The following is a 20,628-nucleotide window of genomic DNA, read 5'->3' as shown; positions in this document are numbered from 1 at the left end:
CATCCCAGAAGGCAACAGTCTCTAAAAATCCAACATGGATGAATCTGATTTTTGGAGGTTACATCTGGCTGAGCCCACCCACTGGTGTGGCTAAAAATCATAAACACACCCCTCTCCTGCCCTCTCCTAATCTAATCAAGGGGGCACCTAATTGTCTGGGGTTGTAGGATGTGGGGGTGTTGCTGGGTGCTGCAAATGTCCTTCTCTGCCTTTGAAGACCAGTTTGGCAGCCCTCCCCCTTCCTGCCTCACCATCTGCTGAGGGGAGATTCTCTCCCCCAAGCACATTCCTTTGTGTGAAGTCAGGCCACTTCACACCTCATCAAGGTAGCCTGGCAGAAGCTGCTGCAGGCTGGCCAATCAGAGCACAGCAGCAAAAACAATGCAGAGCTGAAATTGGCAACTTTTTAGGTAAAGTCTAAACTTTTTACCTGGACAAGTTATATTAAATCCAACAACTGGAAGTTGTGGGATTTATTACAACAATCAATTTGATACCAAATTCTTGGTATGTAACATTTAAGGAGACTTTAAAATTTAAAATAAAGTCTGCCCATTCTAGCCTATGAAGGCCATTTACTTCAATGAGGGAAAGACGAATTTGGCTGTTTTTACCTCACCAGGGCTTATAAATCTATTTTTATAAAGTCCCTGCTTATAGTTACATGGCACCCAGCCCTAGGGGCACATAGGGCACACCTTAGGGGTGACTTATATGTAAAAATAAGGTAGTTTAAGACTTTGGAAGTACCTTTAATTCCAAAGTCGAATTTGCATATAACTTTAATTTAAAAGCAGCCAGCAAGGCAGGCTTGCTTTTAAAATGACACTGGGCACCTCAGCAATGCACCTAGGTGTGCACCACCTATGCTGTGGTCCCTAAACCTACATGCCCTACCATATACTAGGGACTTATAGGTAGGTTAACTTAGCCAATTATAATTAGCCTAATTTGCATATCCATTTTACACAGAGCACAGGCCCTGGGACTGGTTAGCAGTACCCAGGGCACCATCAAAGTCAGGAAAACACCAGCAAAAAGAGGAAAATGGGGGCAAAAAGTTATGGGGCCTCTGCAATCAGCCCTGTTTTCTCACACAACCCCCCCCCCCAGCCCACACGCCCAGGAGACTCAGCCCAACCCTGGGAGAGTCTTCCTGGCTTGTTAGGCGAGGAAGACAGTGAAGAAAACTGGCTGTCCCTTTGCAGGGCCTACTCTGCCTTATATCCTCCTGTCAGGGTCACTCCCTATGGGTAGTGAAGCCATCCCAACAGTAAAAGGACCCAACTCAAACTGAAACTTTCCTCTAGGGGGGTCTTCCTCCTTTCTCTCTGCCAACTTGGGTAGTGAGGTGCCCACCTCCCCTACTCCAAACTTTGCTAGGGCAACACCTAGCTTACCCAAAGAGGTCACCCAACACTTGAGCAACCCCACCATGACCAACAGGGTCAGGGGGCCTACTTTGCTATTGGCCTTGGGGTCTGCCTCCCAGGCCAAGTACATTGCTGCCAGGAAGGCTAGCACCCAGCAGAGGCTACTGACAGCTGTCAGTACCCAGAACCACACCCTAAACTCTCCACTGACAGGTGGCTGAGCTGCTTTAGGGGCATCTTTGGGGTCCTGGCACCCCTCTTGCTGTCTAGAGTGGGGGGCTACCACCTCCTGTGGCAGACACCCTCCTTCCACTCTCCCTTCTGTCAGTGCAGGGGCAAAACCTTGCATCTGGACAGCTGCCTGACTACTCAGGACTTCCTTGGGGTCAGGTGAGGCCTCACCAGTGCCAACTCTGGGCTCCCCCCCTACTGGGGCAGAAGGCCCTTGGCTCCCTGGAACTCTCTTTAAGAGTGGCCTACCCTTCCTTTTCTTCTTTCCTTTTCTTGGGGACCCCTGTCTCCTAACTGTAGGGACTGACTCCCCAGGACTTTGGGTTGGGGGGGCGCCCTGGGCGACCACCCCATCTGTGACCAGACTCACCTCTGGGAGGTCATTGCCCAGGATACAATCTAGGGGAAGGTCAGCACTGACTACCACCCTAATCCAGTCAAGGATACCCTCCCTCTCTAGGGGCACTATGGCTACAGGTTTGGAGGTGACCTCCCCTGTGGCTATCCTGACTTTCTTTGTCTTTCCTGGGACATACATGTCTGGGGTCACTAACCGGTCACTCACTATAGTGTGACTGGCACAGGTGTCCCTCAGGCCAGTGGTAGGGATCCCATTCACTTGAATGTGGTGGAAGTGCCTACTCCCACCCTCAGGGATCACCAGCTTACCATCTGGTCCTGTCTCCCAGCACAATGCTAGGAGGACTTCATCATCTGAGGAATCCTCCTCTATGGCTACACTGGACAGCCCAGTGCTAACCACCTTCCTTGGACAGGCTGCATCTCCTCTGAAGTGACCTGTCTGCTGACAGTCAAAGCAAGCCCTACTGTCCAAGAGTTTTTTTTAACCCTGGGTCTCCCTGTCTCTGCTTGTCAGAGTGGGAGTGGGATTTACTCTCCTCCTTCTTAGGGTTCTGGGGTACAGAGGGAGTCTCTGTGGTGGGCTTACCACCTCCCTCCTTAGGTTTTTGGGGACCTGTCCCCCCCTTCTTGGAGTCTCCCCCCTGGGACTTGACAACCACCCTGGTTCTCAACCACTCATCAGCTGCCTCCCCTAGCTCTCTAGGGTTGGTCTGCTTAGAGTCCACTAGATGCCGGTGTAACCTTTCTTGGGTACAATTGGTCAAGATGTGCTCTCTCATGATCAGATTGTATAACCCCTCATAAGTATCTACTTTGTTACCAATAATCCAGCCCTCTAGTGCCTTTAGTGAAATGTCCACAAAGTCAACCCAAGACTGGGTACTGACCTTCTGGGTGTCCCTGAACTTCATTCTATATTGCTCTGGGGTCAGACCAAACTTCTTGGCTAAGCACCTCTTCATACTAGGGTATGAATCTGCCTCCTCCCCCCTTAAGGTCAGAAGCCTATCTCTCCCTGAGTTGGGGACCAACTCCCACAAAAGGGAACCCCAGTATTGAGGCCTAACCCTTCTCATTTGGAGTGCCCTCTCAAAGGCCCCCAGCCACTTATCTATGTCATCCCCCTCTACATAGGCAGGAACTACCCCCTTGGGTAATCTGGGGCAAACTCCCCCACCCATGGACACCTCAGCTTCTTTATCGCTGCTTCCATCTCTTTTCTCTTTGTATGCCCACTTTTTCTTTTCTAGGGCCAGCTTCTCTGCTTCCAAAGCTATGTATGCTAGCTGGGCCTCCAGCTCTCTTTCTCTGATGGATGGGTTCTCTCCTCCTGAAAGGACCCCCTTCCCACCACTAGCTTTGGGTCTGCCCCTAGTGACTGTATTTACTGAGGACCGTTCTTCCTCATCCTCACTTGGGCTCAGATGCCTTCCCTCCCCTGAGTGGTTAGAGCTTGCATCCTCCCTTCTTTCTCCCTCCTCTGGAGCTTCTTCTGACTCTACCTCTTGGGCCTCAGCCCATGCTGTCAGGGATGTGATCAGGATTTGCTTCCTGAGATCAGTGGTTGCAGGCAACCCTCTTTCAATACACAACCCCCTAAACTGGACTACTGTCAGTGTGGGTAGGCTAGCCAGATCAAGCTCCATGGTTCCCTAGTTTTGTGTCAACAAAAACTTTTTGCAAAAATTAGAAACAAGAATTTAGAAAAATTACAAAAATTCAATAATTGAAATTAATCCAAATTAAAAATTAAAAACAATTTTTGCACTAGGACAATTTAAAGGATTTTTAATTTGTTTTACCTAAAACTGTAACGTGATATTGAACACAAGTACAGGATCCCGTCGCTGCTTCCAATTATGTTGGAAAATGGGTTATTGGTAGGGCAGGTAGGTACCTACACCTAGCAACAAGCCACTAACCTCCACATAGGTACAGTTAGGTCTCAGTAAATTAATCCCAGCTCAACCCTTGGTAGCTTGGCAACGAGCGTCAAGGCTTAACTTAGGAGACAAAGTGTAAAGCATTCAAATATCACAAAACAGTAATTAAATAAAACACAGGAAACAGTTTAAAAATCCAAAACCAATTTATAAAAATAGTTTATATTTTTATCTTTAAAATGACACAAAAACGATTAAAATCGGTTCAGGGGAACCGGAGATATGAATTTTTAAAGTATTATTATTTTTCTAGCGCTTAGAAACAAAAAGCGCCAATCGGGTCATCTGGTTGCACCAGGACCGGGACAAAGTCAAAGTTTCAGGCCGACCGCGATGGAGCCCTGCTCGGCTACAAGTCGTGGGAGGCCTCGGTTGAAAAGTTACCTTCTGACTTAGTCTTTATTTTGAAGTTTTTTCTTCACCGGGACGAACCTGCCAGTTGAATCTGACCTCCTGGAACCCTTGTCCGGATACGCGATGTGGGTTTCCTCGGTGGAGACTTTTACCTTCGGACTTAGTCGTTTTTTCGAGATGAGATGAAAATCCTTCGACCGGGGTAAACCTTGACAGGGGCCAAGAGAAAAACAGAAGGATCAGAAAAAGTAAGCGGGCTGGGCTTGGGGGGTAGTTTTTAGTGGTAGGGGTGGTTTTAGAGCTCAGGGTGAGTGAGGGGTTCAGGTTAGTTTTTTTTAAATGGGGCAGGGATTCAGGGCTCGGGGGGGCGGGGTAGTTTTAAGGGCTGGGATGGGTTGTAGGGCACAGGGTGGTGGGGAAAGGGTCAGCTTTCAGGAGTGGGGGCAGTTTTAGGGATGAGGGTGGGGCTGTGGTTGAGGTCGTTTTTAGAAAGGGGCAAGGTTTAATGCCTCGGGGGAGGAGAAGGGGTGGAGTCAGTTTTAGGACTAAGGGCAGTGGCATCAGGGTAGTTTTAAGGGCAGGTTAGGGTCAGTTTTAGGGCTCAGGGTGGGGGAATGGGGGTAGTTTTATGGGCGGGATGGGGTCAGTTTTAGGGCTTAGCGTGGGGCAATTTTAAGGGCTGGGGCGGGTTGGATTGTAGGCCTGGGGTATCAGGCGTTAGGGGCAGGATGCGGGCAGCGGGTGCGATTTACCAAGCATATTCCTTTACCACACATGATTTTATAACAAAATTTGTTGTAAAGGCATGCATGGTAAAGGCATATGTGGTAAAGATGTGGTTGTGGTCTGACTGCATTGTTTAGGCATGCGAAGTTCATGCGTGGTTGTGTCACACAACCCCTTCCATTGTGTAATATCATCCAAAGTAAATTATTTGTTGTAGTGGGATAATCAGATCACTTGGACACATTGCAGATCCACCTCTTCTGAAATGTGTCCACATTCACTGAGATTTGAATTATATGTTTTTAACATGTCCATTGTCAGATCCTCCTTAGATGCAAATGTTCATATAATTTGCCAATTAAGGGCCAGATGTAGCACGGCTTTTGCGCCTCGCAAACTGCGAAAAACACCGTTTGTGAGGCGCAAAAGCCCTCACGCTATGCAGAAACGCATTTTGCGAGTCGGAACCGACTCCAAAATGCGTTTCCGACTCACAAATAGGAAGGGGTGTTCCCTTCCTATTTTCGACTCGCAATGCGATGTAAGTTGATTTGCGACCGCGAAGGCGGTCGCAAATCAACTCGCAGTTACCATCCACTTGAAGTGGATGGTAAAACGGGAAGGGGTCCCCATGGGACCCCTTCCCCTTTGTTAATGATCACAAAAATATTTTTTCAGAGCAGGCAGTGGTCTCATGGACCACTGCCTGCTCTGAAAAAACCCGAAACAAAAGGTTTCGGTATTTTTTTCTAAGTGCAGCTCGTTTGCCTTTAAGGAAAACGGGCTGCAGATAGAAAAAAAAAAACTGCTTTATTGAAAAGCAGTCACGGACATGGTGGTCTGCTGTCTCCAGCAGGCCACCATCCCCGTGAGTGCCCAGACTCGCAATGGGGTCGCAAACTGCGACCCACCTCATTAATATTAATGAGGTGGGTCTTTGCGACCCCATTGCGACTCGCAGAAGGTGTCTGAGACACCTTTCTACATAGCAAATTGCGAGTTGCAATTTGCGAGTCGCTCGGACTCGCAAATTGCAAGTCGCAATTTGCAACGTACCTACATCTGGCCCTACGTCTCCTAGTACACTAAATTTCAAACCTTTAAATCCCACCTACTGTTTATTGTAATGTTGATATCTCAAAAACTACTGAAATAATTTAAAACTAAACCCCAAAATGGGCCTTTCTGAGCAAAGGTGTAACTCAAAGCTAAGTTTGCTGTAAATGTGTTCTTTGCGGTTTGCTTTAGCAATGAGCAAAAACACCTTATGGGACAGAAAGTGGGAAAAGCTAATTTTAGATAAAGACAAATAATTTTGTTCTTCCTTAATCGATCTGCATGAAACTTAAAAGGAAAAGCCTGACCTGGATGCATCAAGTGATTGGTAAAATCACGCAGATTCATTAAAGTTATCAGCAATCAAAAAAAAAAAAATTTTTTGACAGCCAAAACTTAGCCATAACTGTCTCTGAGTGTTTAACACACGCTCCATACACATACGTCCAGATATTTATGTGCGTTTGTATGTGTGTATATATATATATTAATATATGCTTGAGTATTGACAGAACTATAGATTGACTGATTTATTGATTGATTGATTTGCACAGTAGAAATTTAGGGGAATATTTACAAGAAAGTGGTGCATCGGTCCCAGAACCACTTTTCTTGAGACTCCCTGCCCCCCCTTAACAACATCATGGTGGGGTCATATTTACAATTCAGCACACCATGGCGGTCGTTAGCACAATTTCATCAAAATGTTGATGCTATTGTGGCGCTTTGCTGGACTAGCATCAAAAGTGTTACCGCTAGTCCTGCAAAGGTCAGGGAGACCCATAGGTTATTATGGGCGAGTCACTTTAACTGAGCAGGTGTTAAAACTGATGGAAAAAATGATGCAGTGAAATCTTGTAAATTTCACTGTGCCAATTTGTCAGGCCTTCTGTGTGGGAATGCCTCCCTTGCATCATTATGGCTGGCACAAGCATAATGTAGCACAAGCGGTTACAAAGTGGTGCAATGCATGCATTGCACCACTTTGTAAATATGGCACAGGGAAATGGCCGCCTTAAAGCTGCTTTAGTGTAAACAAAAAATGATGCTAGGGTGGGACAAGGCGGTGGTAGGGGTTGTAAATATGTCCCTTTGTCTTAGTACTGTACAAATTGAATATTTACAGTTTATTTCATCTCTTTCCCTTACTATCTATCTGGTTCGAACTTGAATTTTTCTTTTAGTACTAACAGTCAGGGATCCGGGTGTTCTCCTCATATGGGGGCTGCCATTCTGATAACAAAATACATGTCACCATAAGATGGGCCTACTTTCAGCTCTCTCACATAAATGAATATTTCCCTCACCTGACATGTTACCCACCCCATTAATTACTTCTCCTCCTGTACTGGTCCTTGCTACTCCATTAGAATCATGTCTGCAGGCACGTTGAGAGGCATATTTACAAGCCCCTAGCACCACTAGAGTGTCTCTTTCCGGGGACGTTGTGCCCATTTCCACATTTACAAGCCGCCACTAAGCCATTTTTTGTGGCTTAACGCCACCTTGTAAATAGAGCCCCCGACACAGTTTTCTGCGGCAAAGAGGCATGCAGTGGGTGTTGCTGTGGGTGTTTCCACGCAACACTCATTCCTTTGACACTGCCCCAGATTTACCAGAAATCATGAATCTGAGGCAGAGCCAAAAACAAACTCCTTCCCAGGGGTGGTGTTAAAGTGGCACAACGAGGAGAAATACTTTAATTTCGCCTAATTGTTGCTTTTCTATGGGTGCTGCATCCTGCAGCATGCATACAAAAAGCAAAATACCATTAATGATTGTTTATGTGAAGGAAGGGACACCTTCCTGCACATAAACAATCATCCCCACAACCCAGGCCCCCTTGCACAATAGTGCAAGGTTGCCTGGGTTGGCGCCAGGCAGCTAATTTTAGCGCTAGCGCAGGGGGAGAAGACAGACATGCACCGTATCTTGTGGATATGGCACATTTTTGCCCTTTCCTAGTGGCAAATGGTGGCGCTGCATTTACTGTCAGAAACTATTTGTCCAAATCAGCAAACTACCTACTCAGACTAATACTCACTTAGGCTCCGCACAGGTTTGGACAATTGCATGTAAATGTGGTTTAGGGATATGAACCGATCATGAAAGTAATTTGTTATCTGTTTAAATAGGAAATTCCCCTGCACTCAACCGTGTATGAAGTCTACGCTACCGACAAGGATGAAGGTTTGAATGGAGCTGTGCGGTACAGCTTGTTGAAGACTGGTGCTGGCAACAAAGACTGGGAATACTTCAGCATTGACTCAGTCAGTGGGCTTATCCAAACAGCACTGAGGCTGGATCGGGAGAAGCAAGCTATATATAGTGTAAGTTTGCAGAGCACCTTTGCAAAATAATGAGAGAACTTTGATGGAATGCTGTGCGATGGGTGGAATTGACTACCTTACCTCGCTTCTACTGCTACTGAGAAGTAAGTGTTAGTCTTCTTACAATTCTGCAGACCAGTATTTTCTTTTGATATAGGAATGTCAGTCTCTGTAGCAGTTATTATGGGGTAGCAGAAGCAGAGCAGAGCGCAATGTGCAATTGTCTCCCTGGAGCAGGATGGGTAACTGCCACATCAGCAGTTGTGATAGCAGCGAGACTCCTGCCCAGAGTTGGGGTATCTCAAAATATGGCAGGTGTTCACCCACCAGTGGATAAGAGCCCAAAGCCTCGCTGACCTAGCAGGTTGGTGGCCTGCCACTTAAGGTTTAAGTGACTCACTAAGTATTTGGTTCCTTTGGCATAAAGATGATCAGTGGACCTTTCATATATTCTTGAAAGGAATGTAATGTGGAATCTGGATGAAAGCTGTGGTGATTTGACTGAATAGCTAGTGGTTAAAAGTGTGTGAGGCATACACATCTTACTTCGTCCACTTTTCAAACAGCTTGGCAACAACAGAAATGAGAAGCATGCTAAAAACTCAGACATCCACCATCAAGGCTGCTATTGCAGCTCAATATAAGTGCAAGTTCAGCAATTACTTAGAGAATAATAGCTGTTTCCTGTAAAAACAAAATGCTGATGCTTGTACACGTTTTGTTTCTTAGATCAAATAGGCAACAGGAGCAAAGCTTGGACTCAGAACCCCAAAATAAAAAACTTGCCACTTCACAGCTACCCAGTCCCAATTGTATGTTATATATGTTCCCACTACGTCCTCTTCTCACACTCAGGTGACTACTGCAGGAGTAGAAGAGTCACAAGAGAACCATGCACGAAATGATCTGACCTTCCTCTGCAACTTACCTCACGATACATCAATATTCAAAATTATACATAGTGCCTTAAGATTTTTCTCTCCCAGCCACCTTTTGTCATTTCTCCCCCCTTCCCCAACAATCCCCCTCCACATTACTGTGTTGCAGCATACCTTTGACTGGGTGCGCTGGACACAGACCTGAACAGTAAACCTTATTACAAAAAATAAACTATTCCAAGTCCAGGGACCAACCTTTGCTACACTGGGAACAGTGCGTTGGTGAAAGGAGGGACCGGTCTTTGAAGCTGTTGGGCCACCTTTCCCTGGAGGAGTTAACCCAGTCTCCATTTAAAAGGGGGAGCTGACAGGGGCATTGAGTGACTACTTCCACCTAGAGTGTCAGCAATGTGGAGTGCACTGACTATGCACCCCCTCTCTGTGGCAAAATCAGTGGGCCTCCTTATAGCCTCTTTGCCTCTGAGCTCACAATTAAATTATGGAAAAGGCAAGATGGATTTCCTTGCTTGCATGGGGCTAAGCATCTATGCAAATGAGGGCTCTCACCCATGGGATGGCATCAGCACACAATTAGCATTGGCAGGGTCCATACTAGAGAAGAGGCTGCACAAGCATCTGTTGCCACTTCTGTAATATATTGTCCTGGGCCATAAAAAAAGCAGTTGCAATTGGCTGCTGTGCTTCTGGGGCACTATGTATAGTACAGCCCTTGGAATCCTGCGACAATCCCACACAGTCTTTTCTGCATTACCCCATCATCCTAAGCTATAGTCGCAATCACTGCTCTCACATTGAAAGGAGAGACTAGTAGCAGCACTAACAGTGGGTCTGTGAGAGATTTATTTTTTCACTGAGGCGCTGTTCTGCAGAGACCCACACTGACAGGGGAGTTGGTGGTTAGAGACACCCACATTGCTTACACCATGAGCATAAATTGTACTTGGTTGACTTGATTATCTCTGCTTGGTTCTTCTGTAACTTTGACATGTTGTCAACATGTTTTGCTTCTATTTTGTGTGTTGTATGTTTTGGAGCTCTGCACCTTTATCACTTTGTATGCCTGTTATAGTATTTTGTACTTGTTTTATTTCCAGAGAAGGTTTTAATTAACTAAAAGTGTGCAATCACATCAAACCTGGAGTGGTGTTCATCCCATGGCAAATATTACGTGGAGCTTCTGTAGTGAATCCTAGTTCGTTTTAATGGGATAGCAGGAGTTAGCTTAGCCTCTGGCTTGTACACTCGTGCCCCCGTCACCTAGTGACTTTTAACCTACTTAGCTTGCTCTGTCTTAGCCCATTTAATTATTTATTTCTTATAAGATGGCTGCCTTGTTTATAGTTAGGCATTTGTTATTAGTTACATTATCAGTGCCACCGCGCCAAGGCATCAAGCACCAAAGACAAACAAACAGTAAGTGTTCACACTTAGGGATTTTCCCTCTCTATACTTTCGAGGGATTGTTGATATTAATTGCCGTCCCAAGCATGCCTGTTATCTATTGTTTAGGAATACCCTTATGTCAGTGGACCTTGTAGATCTGTATAAATACATCACACTTTAGACAGATAATCAGAGGGATTCTGACCAGAGGGCATCGCCACCATCGCTGATACCGATGTTGCAGTCGTCTTGACGCTGACCCAGTCTTCGTGTCCCTGCGAAGTCTGAGATAGAGACCTCATTCCAAAGTAACGAGGGTTGGGGGCTCCTCTCATGGACACGGCATTGGCAGATTAGGTTTAACAAACCCAGCTCTCCTTTAGGTAGGAGGTTAGGCCTTTTATTGTTAGAGTATTAGGGCATCTTACATCTCATATATCTTTTCTATGTATTGCAAAATGGTGGGGGTCTTCGTAACAATGACTCTTGTCTTCACAATACTGTTGCTTGCTATATTCATTATCCTAATCATTGCAGTCCATGCAACTAATCGCAAATTGCAGTTATGTTAAATAAAAATCTATTATAACTTTACTGCATCTGTGTCATTGCCTGTGTTTGTATGAGACATAATATATCTGTGAGAAAAGGGTAATCTCCGTTTAACCACGACAATCCCTGAGATGTCTTATTTTTGAGTCCATGCGTAAACGGCTGCCACAAATCACCTTTTACTATTACGTGTCTGGTGAAGTGCTGCTAGTGAGCCGGTAAGGTTGGGATAACAGTTGCAACTTGTTGTAGGAAAGACGCAGTTGCCTACAAACAAAAGTACTGCCATCCTTAAACCAGCAGTCTTGCCCAGAGCAAGAGTCCAAAGTACGAGATGGCGCCAACAACGATGGTGTTTAGGCACTAATTTACGGACACCCTAAATATAACTGTCTCACAGACAACAGGTACCCTAAGTACCGTTATACAGAGACGTCCATGGTCTTTGGGAGATTCCTCCTCAGCTGAACAGGTAACACCTAATTAAGCTGTAGGTTGTTCGAGCTCGAACTCATAAAAAGGAAAAGGCTTCCCCGATTTGGTGTTCTGTTTCTCTAAAACAACTATGGCTAATACCATAGACATTCCTGCAAATGCTAGACATGCACTTACACAACATTTATTAGCGCATGGCCTTACAGATGAGGGCGGGGATGTTACTCTGATAATAGAAGCAATTGAAGCATACCAAACAGAAACGTTATACTGTTGGGTCACCTTTCCTGAGGTTGACCAAAGAACGCACACATTTCACACATATGAAGTTGCGAACGTACCTGTACGGTACGAAGCATACCAGTATCATAAAATATCACTCACATATCAAGAGCATCAGAACTGGTTTGAAGGCGCCCTACCACATGTACTACGGCTGGTGGTATTTCCGTCACATTTGGGACGGAATAACGCCTCCTCCAAAGTTGTAATAACCCCCTTTGTGCTTGCCGTTTGGGATGGTTCCCTCGTGGATGACTGTGCCACATGAGGTACGGTCTTCGCTGCCGTTTATACTACCACACATGGTACCCCGACACTTGCCAATTTACCGGAAGTGTTAAAACAAATACAGAATGAGCATGGGGCTGCACCGGCCCTGGATCTGGGGATGAAGTTAATGCGTAACTTTGATGCCGTATCCTCAATCATACTGAGTAATATTAAAGGGGAAGCGGTAGCACTGGCAATTCGCCAGCGTCTCCGGGAAACTCCAAAATAGGAACAGCTACCGAAAATAATTTCCAATACCTGAACTAGTATAGGACGGGATAGTTTGGGAGCCAAACCTAAAAAATTGGAGTTACAAAGTACCGCCCATAAGGAGGGTACCAAGCAGGCACAAGAGGGCTCTAAGAAGCGCTGGGACAAACAAAAAGATTTAAAAGAAAGAAGAAATAAGAGACCTGATTCTCCACACCCGGAGAACTCCGAAAGGAGGTATAATCTCAGAAATAGGGAGCACATTAGAACTCCAGACAGATATACCGATTCACGTACCTCTCGTTCCTTTCAGGACGCACCGGATAAACGTAGCGAGAGAGAGGGCCGTCAAGATCGACGTCCGGAATACGTGAAAGAAAAGAAAGACTCACCACAGTCTACCATTAAAAAAGAAGAAAAGACTCCTCATCAAAAGCCACAGTTTAAAAAGAAAAAGGTGGCAGCACTGACAGTTAAAAATGCCGGTAGTATTGAGAACACTGTTGAGGAACAAGAGGTGGGCCGTGACTCTGTTGGACAGCGCAGCAGATGTCACGATATGTCGCCGGAGTCTGAAAGATCATCTGGATGCGACAGCAACTAGCGATTATATCGCGGTTGTAACAGCGGATGGTCGCGTTCTTCCCCCTGATAGGGTTTATGATTTAACCATTCAGATAGAGGGAGACGTGAAACGCACTATTAGTGTAATATTTTAGCATGAGCTTACTAGTGATATCCTGTTGGCCGAGAGAGACTGGCCACCTGAACATGTCCGCAAGCTCCCGCATGGGGAAGATGTCATTTTGCTTTCTTTCTCCGATCTTGTTCCGGAAGCAGCAAAAGAAGCTTATGCTGCTGAATGGGCTTTAGCGCAGGCACCAGCACTATACCGTAATCATGTAGGTTGGGACAAGGAATCTCCTTGTCATATTATTCCCGCTAGGTCTACACCCCAACCGCAGCCACAATACCCTGTTAAACATGAAGCAAGGGCTCTGGTGAAGGAGATACTATCACAACTTGAGTACCAGGGAGTGATTGAGCCCTGTACGTTTGTGATGAATTATCCATTATTCCCCGTTGCAAAGCCAGATCATTCATATAGAATAGTAGTTGATTACAGCCACTTAAATAGTCATACACGCACATATGCTATACAAAACTCTCACAGCACGGCACTAATAAACAATATAGTGCATAAAAAATATAAAACTACATTAGACATATCTAATGGATTTTTTTGCCAGAATTTAGCACATGAAAGTAGGGACCTAAGTGCATTTTCATTTGGCTTTCAGAAACGCTTTTGTCATTTACCTCAAGGCTATAAAAATAGCCCAGGCCTGTTCTCAGCCCGTGTAACATCTATTTTGCACGAGATTGATTCCGATGCTTTGTCCTATGTGGATGATATCTATCTCACTGACGACGCCCTCGACATTCATCTTGCGAGGGTCGATCGGATCATTTTGGGATTTGCAGACCTCGGTTATAAATTTAATTTTAAGAAAAGCAAGATAGCCTTTCTTAGTGTATTGTTCCTGGGATATGAGCTATCAAACGAAGGGAAGAGCCTGGCCCTGCACTTTCTAGAAAAATGTGCTCAACTACAGCCTCCAAACACACTTAAGAAATTACAGTCATTACTGGGTTTCTTCAATTTTGGCAGAACATACATTCCAGATTATGCAGAACGCATCAAGCCACTTTATGACTTAATTCAGCCCAATTTTTCTAGCAGACGATGGACGATTGAACACACACACATCCTTAGGGACATGCAACGGGACATGCTAGAAGCTAAACACTTACACCCACTTGACAATAAAACAAATTTGGTCATCAGAATAATTGCTGGTGCCCTTGGATTTACTTATGTCACCTTTAATGAGGATGACACAGTGCCGATAGCATATAAATCACATTTATATTCGAATGCTGAAAAACGTTTTGCACCTACAGAAAAGATTCTGACAGCAGTTCAGATGGCCGTCATAAAGGAGAGGCCACTTGCCTAGGGGAAACGCATTATTGTTGTCTCCCCGGTGCCGGCCTTAGAGGCTGTCACTAAAGCGAGCGTTCCGAACGCTAAGGCATTGCATCCACGCTGGATTCAATGGGCAACGTCTCTGACCGCCACTGATGTCGATTATGTATTTGACCCAAGACTTCAGACACAAGAATTTCTCCAGTATGAACAGGAGTACCCCGCTCCTCTAAATATCTTGCCACTAGACAGTTATAATACTATCATTTTTACTGACGGATCAGCACAACCGGCTGTAGGTACAAAACATCAATACTCGGCAGCTTGCGCAGCCGTGTGCGGAGTGATGGAAGATGGAGTTTTCCCACCCTCACAATACCTACACGCAGACCTTAGTGGACTGCACAGCCCAGTTGGCTGAGCTTAAAGCTCTTATTCTAGCGCTCGAACATACTGAGACAGGAAGCCAGACTTTGATAGTCTGTGATTCATATTACTGCGTCCAGTTATACAATGAATATCTAAATCATTGGAAACTGAACGGATTTAGGGATTCTAAAGGGAACACCATTAAACACAAAATATTGTGGGGAAGGGTGGCTGATCTAAAGGATAAGCTACCATGTATCCATGTAGTTCATACATTAGGACACCAACGTGTAGGAATACACGTTGCCGGTAATACGTTGGCTGATTAAGCGGCCAAAGCATCAGTAGCTACGGCTTCTGTGGCTGCAGTAACTCGTTCTCGGATGAGATTGGATAATGAAATACTAATTGCCGTTAAAGCTTCGGCTGCAGACAAGACCCTTCCGAAAGGATATCCTACAAACTATACTTACCATATCAGTGCACAGAATGTTGCTTATACAACGATTCCTGGGGTTGGAGATCGAGTGATCCTCAATGAAGACCAGAGATTAGAGCTGATTACAGCCGCACATGAGGGTGTTGCTTCTGCACATGCTGGTATACAGGCCACGATAACAATTCTACAGCAACGATACTGGTGGCCTGGTCTATGCAGACAAACTAAGCAGTAAATCCTTTGCTGTGACATTTGCCAGCAGATTAAGGGCTCTAATATCAAACGCCCTCCGCAGACATCCCTCTTAGTGTCAGACAAGCCACTTCAGTGTGTGTACCTGGACCATTGTGGTCCCTTACAGCCTGACGGTGCATACAAATACATTTTAGTGGCTGTGGATTCCTGTTCTAGATTCCTGTGGGTATGGCCACAGCGGTCGGATGACGCCCGGACTGTTATAAAAGATTTGCTGATCTTTATCGGTACAAATGCGGTTGCAGCATTCCATTCGGACCAGGGCCCTGCATTTGCCTCTAAAGCATTCAGGGACACCATGGGGACGATGGGTGTTGAACTCCATTACTCCTCACCATACCATCCCGAGGGAAATTCGGTCGTGGAGAGGCGGAATTGTGATCTAAAGCAGTCCTTAACAGCTCGAGTATTAGGTTCAGGCCGCAGTTGGTTACACCACCTATATGGGGTCCAGAGAGCACTGAATAATCTGCCAAGACGGTCCTTGGGGGGACGTTCTCCATATGAGGTTCTCTTTGGGATACCTATGTATGTCCCAGATCTTGATGCCCCTGGTATGGTGGCAGCAGAAACACCATTTGACATAAAAGAACGTCTCACTGTTTTACAGGAGCTTCAACAATTTCTTGATGATAAATCATCTTCAAGTGCTGCCACCTTAGGAATAAGGGAATTGGCGAAAACTTCGACTGGCTGGATTCCTAACTTTGGGGATCTGGTTCGTGAGAAGATCGCTGTGAAAAAGGAGTTCGGTCCATCATACAGAGCACCTGTACCAGTCTTGGGAATAAAAGGCACCAGGACTGTCATCTTACCACCACGGTCTGTGGTTCTAAGTCGAACAGATTCATCTCCATTGATGACATCAAATTACACCATGTGGCCGATCCTTCACAGTAGACCAGGAGGTCCCTTGGGTGGTTCCCGATCCCCTCTCACTAACCAACAGGACATCCATCTACATAGTAGGATGAACATCTATACTAATGATTATGCTACTATGTCAACTGTTGTTCCAGACACTTCCTCGACCATGGAAAGGGCGGAAAATGAGCTTTTGTTGGTTCCAGTCACATCTTCGGTGACCACCCCGCTTCAAGATTTGGCTGTATTTTACACGAACACTTCCACGACTAATTAAGTTGTCTATCAAGAACCTCCACGTGTGGTGGATCAGAATGTACCGGCTCCTGTGTTTGCAGAGACAACCTCTGGCTATTTCATTGACATTGATGATTTTTCTTCAGATTCATCCTCTACAGTGATTGACAACATTTCAAAAAGTACTAAGCTGTATCGATGGATTAAAAAGAACTATTTGATCTACCCATGGAACTATTTATGGTTCTGTTTGACATTTATTGCATTATTTTTTTGGATTGGTCTTTTTGCTTATAAATGGTCACTATATTCCTGATCGCTCCTCAGTGGAGCCTGTTGATGAAATTTTAACGCCACATCATTCTTTGCATAAGGTCCGAAGAGACTTGTCCCCTGTATATATTACAGCAATACCAATTACTGATGTGATTGTGTGGGACAAAGTTCCATTCGATATATACGGACCTACAGAGATTATTCAAATACCATATGTGTTCAAAATTTCAATGTCTGATGTTATTACACCTAATGTTCTCTCTGATGATTGGGATGTCCAAACAGTTGATTCCATGCTGACTGAAATGAAGGACTATTCCGCTTTTGAAAGTGATGATGTATATGATTATACAATGAATTATGGGGAAATGTTCTGCTATAACAATTGGGGACATCACTACCTACACCGTGCCACTAGATATAGGCCTCTCTTGAACTACACACAGTGGAAACACTGTTCGACACCACAGGTGGGGAGTCCAAAGTAATACAGCGATAAATTCACATACTTTTCTGGGGATGATACAAGAAAAGCAGAGTCGTATTATTTTAAAATACCTCCGGCACTAATTAGGAAAATTTTGCTAACAGATACAAAACTGATTTATTCAGATCCCTTTGTTTCCCGGCTCTCGATTGAGGGTTACGAATATTGGAAGAGCACTATTGACTTAAAAAGTGTATGGGGAACACAAGATTGGCAGATACAGGGTAGGGAAGCTTTGTTTCGAGCATGCCTGATTCCTGTGCAAATGATTTTCTTAAACGATACTATTGAGCAGACATCCTGGCTTGGGTTAGCAAAAATTAAGGATCTAAATACGCCCAGCATCCCTACCCTGGCAAAATTTAAAGATTGGCAACACTTCCTTAATATCACAGAGGACAGGCTAGATGCAATGGTTAAGGCGGGCACCTATAATTCTTCACTTTCCAGTCCCAGCGGGTGGTTGGTATGGCCCACCAACACGAATGAGTGTCAAAGGCGTTTCTTGAACTCTTCAGGGGGGTTTTCAATAAACAGTCCTGACCCTCGCATTATATCAGGTCAACATACAGGTATAGTTACAACATACAGTATGGGTAAGCTGTGCCAGCAATGGGTGCAAACAAACACGTTAACAGCGGTTAAGAAACACCTGAACACTCTTTCTGACGGTATAGACTTACAGGATTTTCTGCTAGGTCCTAGAAAACAGCGCTCAAAACATTTTTTATATGCTATGTACAATGAAATTTGGAAACTTTCCCAGATAGAGGCTGCTGCGCGATTAAGGCAACTAGATAAGGAAAATTTGGAGAAAACATTAGCTGTTGTCGAAAATGGGATGAACACGCTGTCCAACAGAATGTATTCACTGTCGAATATAGTGTTGTCTGCTATTAATATCACTCAGACTGACTTGTCCCGGTTATATCATGGGCAAACACAGCTACGTTCCATCATGCAGCTGGATTGGACATTGCAGACACTGAAAAATGGCCACATTCCATGGAGATATATTAATGGGAGTGAATTCTTCACTGCTTTAAATTTTTCCAGGGAACAAGAAACAATGGCTAAAAGGGAGGCTACTTTCACCCTGCTTCAAGTAGAGAAATTAGATAAGTTGCCCTTCACGGTAGCAGAGAGTCCTTCAACTATTATTAAGGAAGAGAGGGAGTTGCCCTTTGATTATAGATGTCTGAGCGGTGAAAGGGAGGTCTTTCTTAGCGGAAGTGAATGTGAGACTGCTGTTCGTCATTCTATGATATGCAAACAGGTGTCTCTTCACGGTCTTTGCAATGTGGGGGTCGCGAATTTGGCCTGTTTTCTGAAGGGTACTCCCGTCCCCTTGATTCGTCCAGTGTTTCATGTACTTTCCAATGGAAGTTATGTGGTACTGAACGATCAAAGCTGTTGCGGCATGCGACCTGGAATTGCCTACACAATCTTGGTCACGAAGGTCGTTACGTGTTGTGGACATGTTTTTTTTCCCCCCACACGAGAGATGAAAGTATCTGACATGTGGCCTCACATAGATACTATTAATGTGAACTATGACAAGCTGAGTAGGCTAAGGGCGCTATTGTTTCAGAAACAGGTCGCCTTGACATCCGCAAAAGAGACGTATGCTCTCCAGATTGCGAGATCATCAGCCGAGATACAATCCCTTTTAAATACCAATTTCCCCAAACACTTTGGAGAGCTGGTATCCAGAATATTCAATGCTTCGAGCACAACTGGGATTGTTTATTTCTTTAAGGCTGTCGGGTCTGGTTTCGTGTCCATCTTCCAGACTGTCTTTGGAGTCATCCCGTCAGCCATCCTTTCTCTCTTTTCAAGTGTGTTTGGTGGCTTTCCAATTATTTTGGCTTTGCTTGGCGGACTACTACTGCTATTTCTTCTGATTCGCAGTGGTTGTTTCTTTCCAGCAACACAGAGCAATGGAGCCGCTCCCGCCAACTCCACTGTGCCGTGAGCGCATGTTTCGGATCTTTGGTGCACCTTTGCTGGTGGAACTGGAGTCTGACTGGTCGTTGTCATTTTGGCCACTTCTCTGGTGTATACAACCAGTATTCCGCTGCATATGGTGTCTCTTTGAACATCTGCCTATGGTCTGTCTTGCTGTTGCACCGACATCTCCTGTGGACCACGAACTGCTGATGTCCCCGATGAGGGTTCATACACGGGCATGCCCCTTGAGACTGAGGTTGCTCCGCGAGGCCACCTGTGAGCCTTCCGTTGTGAGATCTACCATGGATGAGGACATTGCAACGAGTAACGATACACCAGGAAATACGGCTCACTTCTGCTCTGTGGATCCGTTTGTCCGCCCAGCACTAGACTTAACTTCGGACGATGTGGACTCATTTTTGAGATCCTTGACTGGTGACTTCGATGACATTCTTCAAGATCTTGCGTATAACACATAATTTGATGAATTGACTTGCCATTTCCTGATTCCAAATTATGCAATTCAATTTACATTTGCTGTTGCACGCTGTACTTGTCATAGTTGACATTTTTAAAGGGATTTGTTTTAACATATTTTTTAACACAGGTGAATGTTTTCTTTTTTTTTTTGTGCTTATTTTAGCATTTAGCTTTTAGTTCAATAGCACATTTTTTAGCATTTGGGTTCCTGTACCTTCATCACACCTGTTACGGCAATGGGGAGGGTGTAGTGAATCCTAGTTCGTTTTAATGGGATAGCAGGAGTTAGCTTAGCCTCTGGCTTGTAGACTAGTGCCCCTGTCACCTAGTGACTTTTAACCTACTTAGCATGCTCTGTCTTAGCCCATTTAATTATTTATTTCTTCTAAGATGGCTGCCTTGTTTATAGTTAGGCCACTTGTTATGAGTTACATTATCAGTGTCACCGCCCCAAGGTGTCAAGATCAAGCACCAAAGACAAACAGTAGGTGTTCACACTTAGGGATTTTCCCTCTCTATACTTTCGAGGGATTGTTGATATTAATTGCCGTCCCAAGCATGCCTGTTATCTATTGTTTAGGAATACACTTACGTCAGGGGACCTTGTAGGTCTGTATAAATACATCACACTTTAGACAGATAATCAGAGGGATTCCGACCAGAGGGCATCGCCACCATCGCTGATATCGATGTTGCAGTCGTCTTGACGCTGACCCAGTCTTCGTGTCCCTGCGAAGTCTGAGATAGAGACCTCATTCCAAGGTAACGAGGGTTGGGGGCTCCTCTCATGGACACGGCATTGGCAGATTAGGTTTAACAAACCCAGCGCTCCTTTAGGTAGGAGGTTAGGCCTTTTATTATTAGGGTATTAGGG

General features: G+C 45.0%; 1 protein-coding gene across 1 annotated transcript in view; it reads left to right on the top strand.

Moving 5' to 3' along the window:
- Positions 1 to 20,628, top strand: part of LOC138300789 (cadherin-23-like) — an 834,147-nt gene that overhangs the window by 631,249 nt on the left and 182,270 nt on the right. The window contains exon 23 of the mRNA XM_069240562.1: positions 8,182 to 8,376. Coding sequence (XP_069096663.1) covers positions 8,182 to 8,376 — 195 coding nt within the window. The remainder of the gene's footprint in view (positions 1 to 8,181; positions 8,377 to 20,628) is intronic.

Source organism: Pleurodeles waltl, chromosome 6, assembly GCF_031143425.1.
Source record: "Pleurodeles waltl isolate 20211129_DDA chromosome 6, aPleWal1.hap1.20221129, whole genome shotgun sequence".
Lineage (NCBI taxonomy): Eukaryota > Metazoa > Chordata > Amphibia > Caudata > Salamandridae > Pleurodeles > Pleurodeles waltl.
The sequence above is the reverse complement of the archived record's forward strand: the minus strand, read 5'-3'. Positions and strand labels throughout refer to the sequence as shown.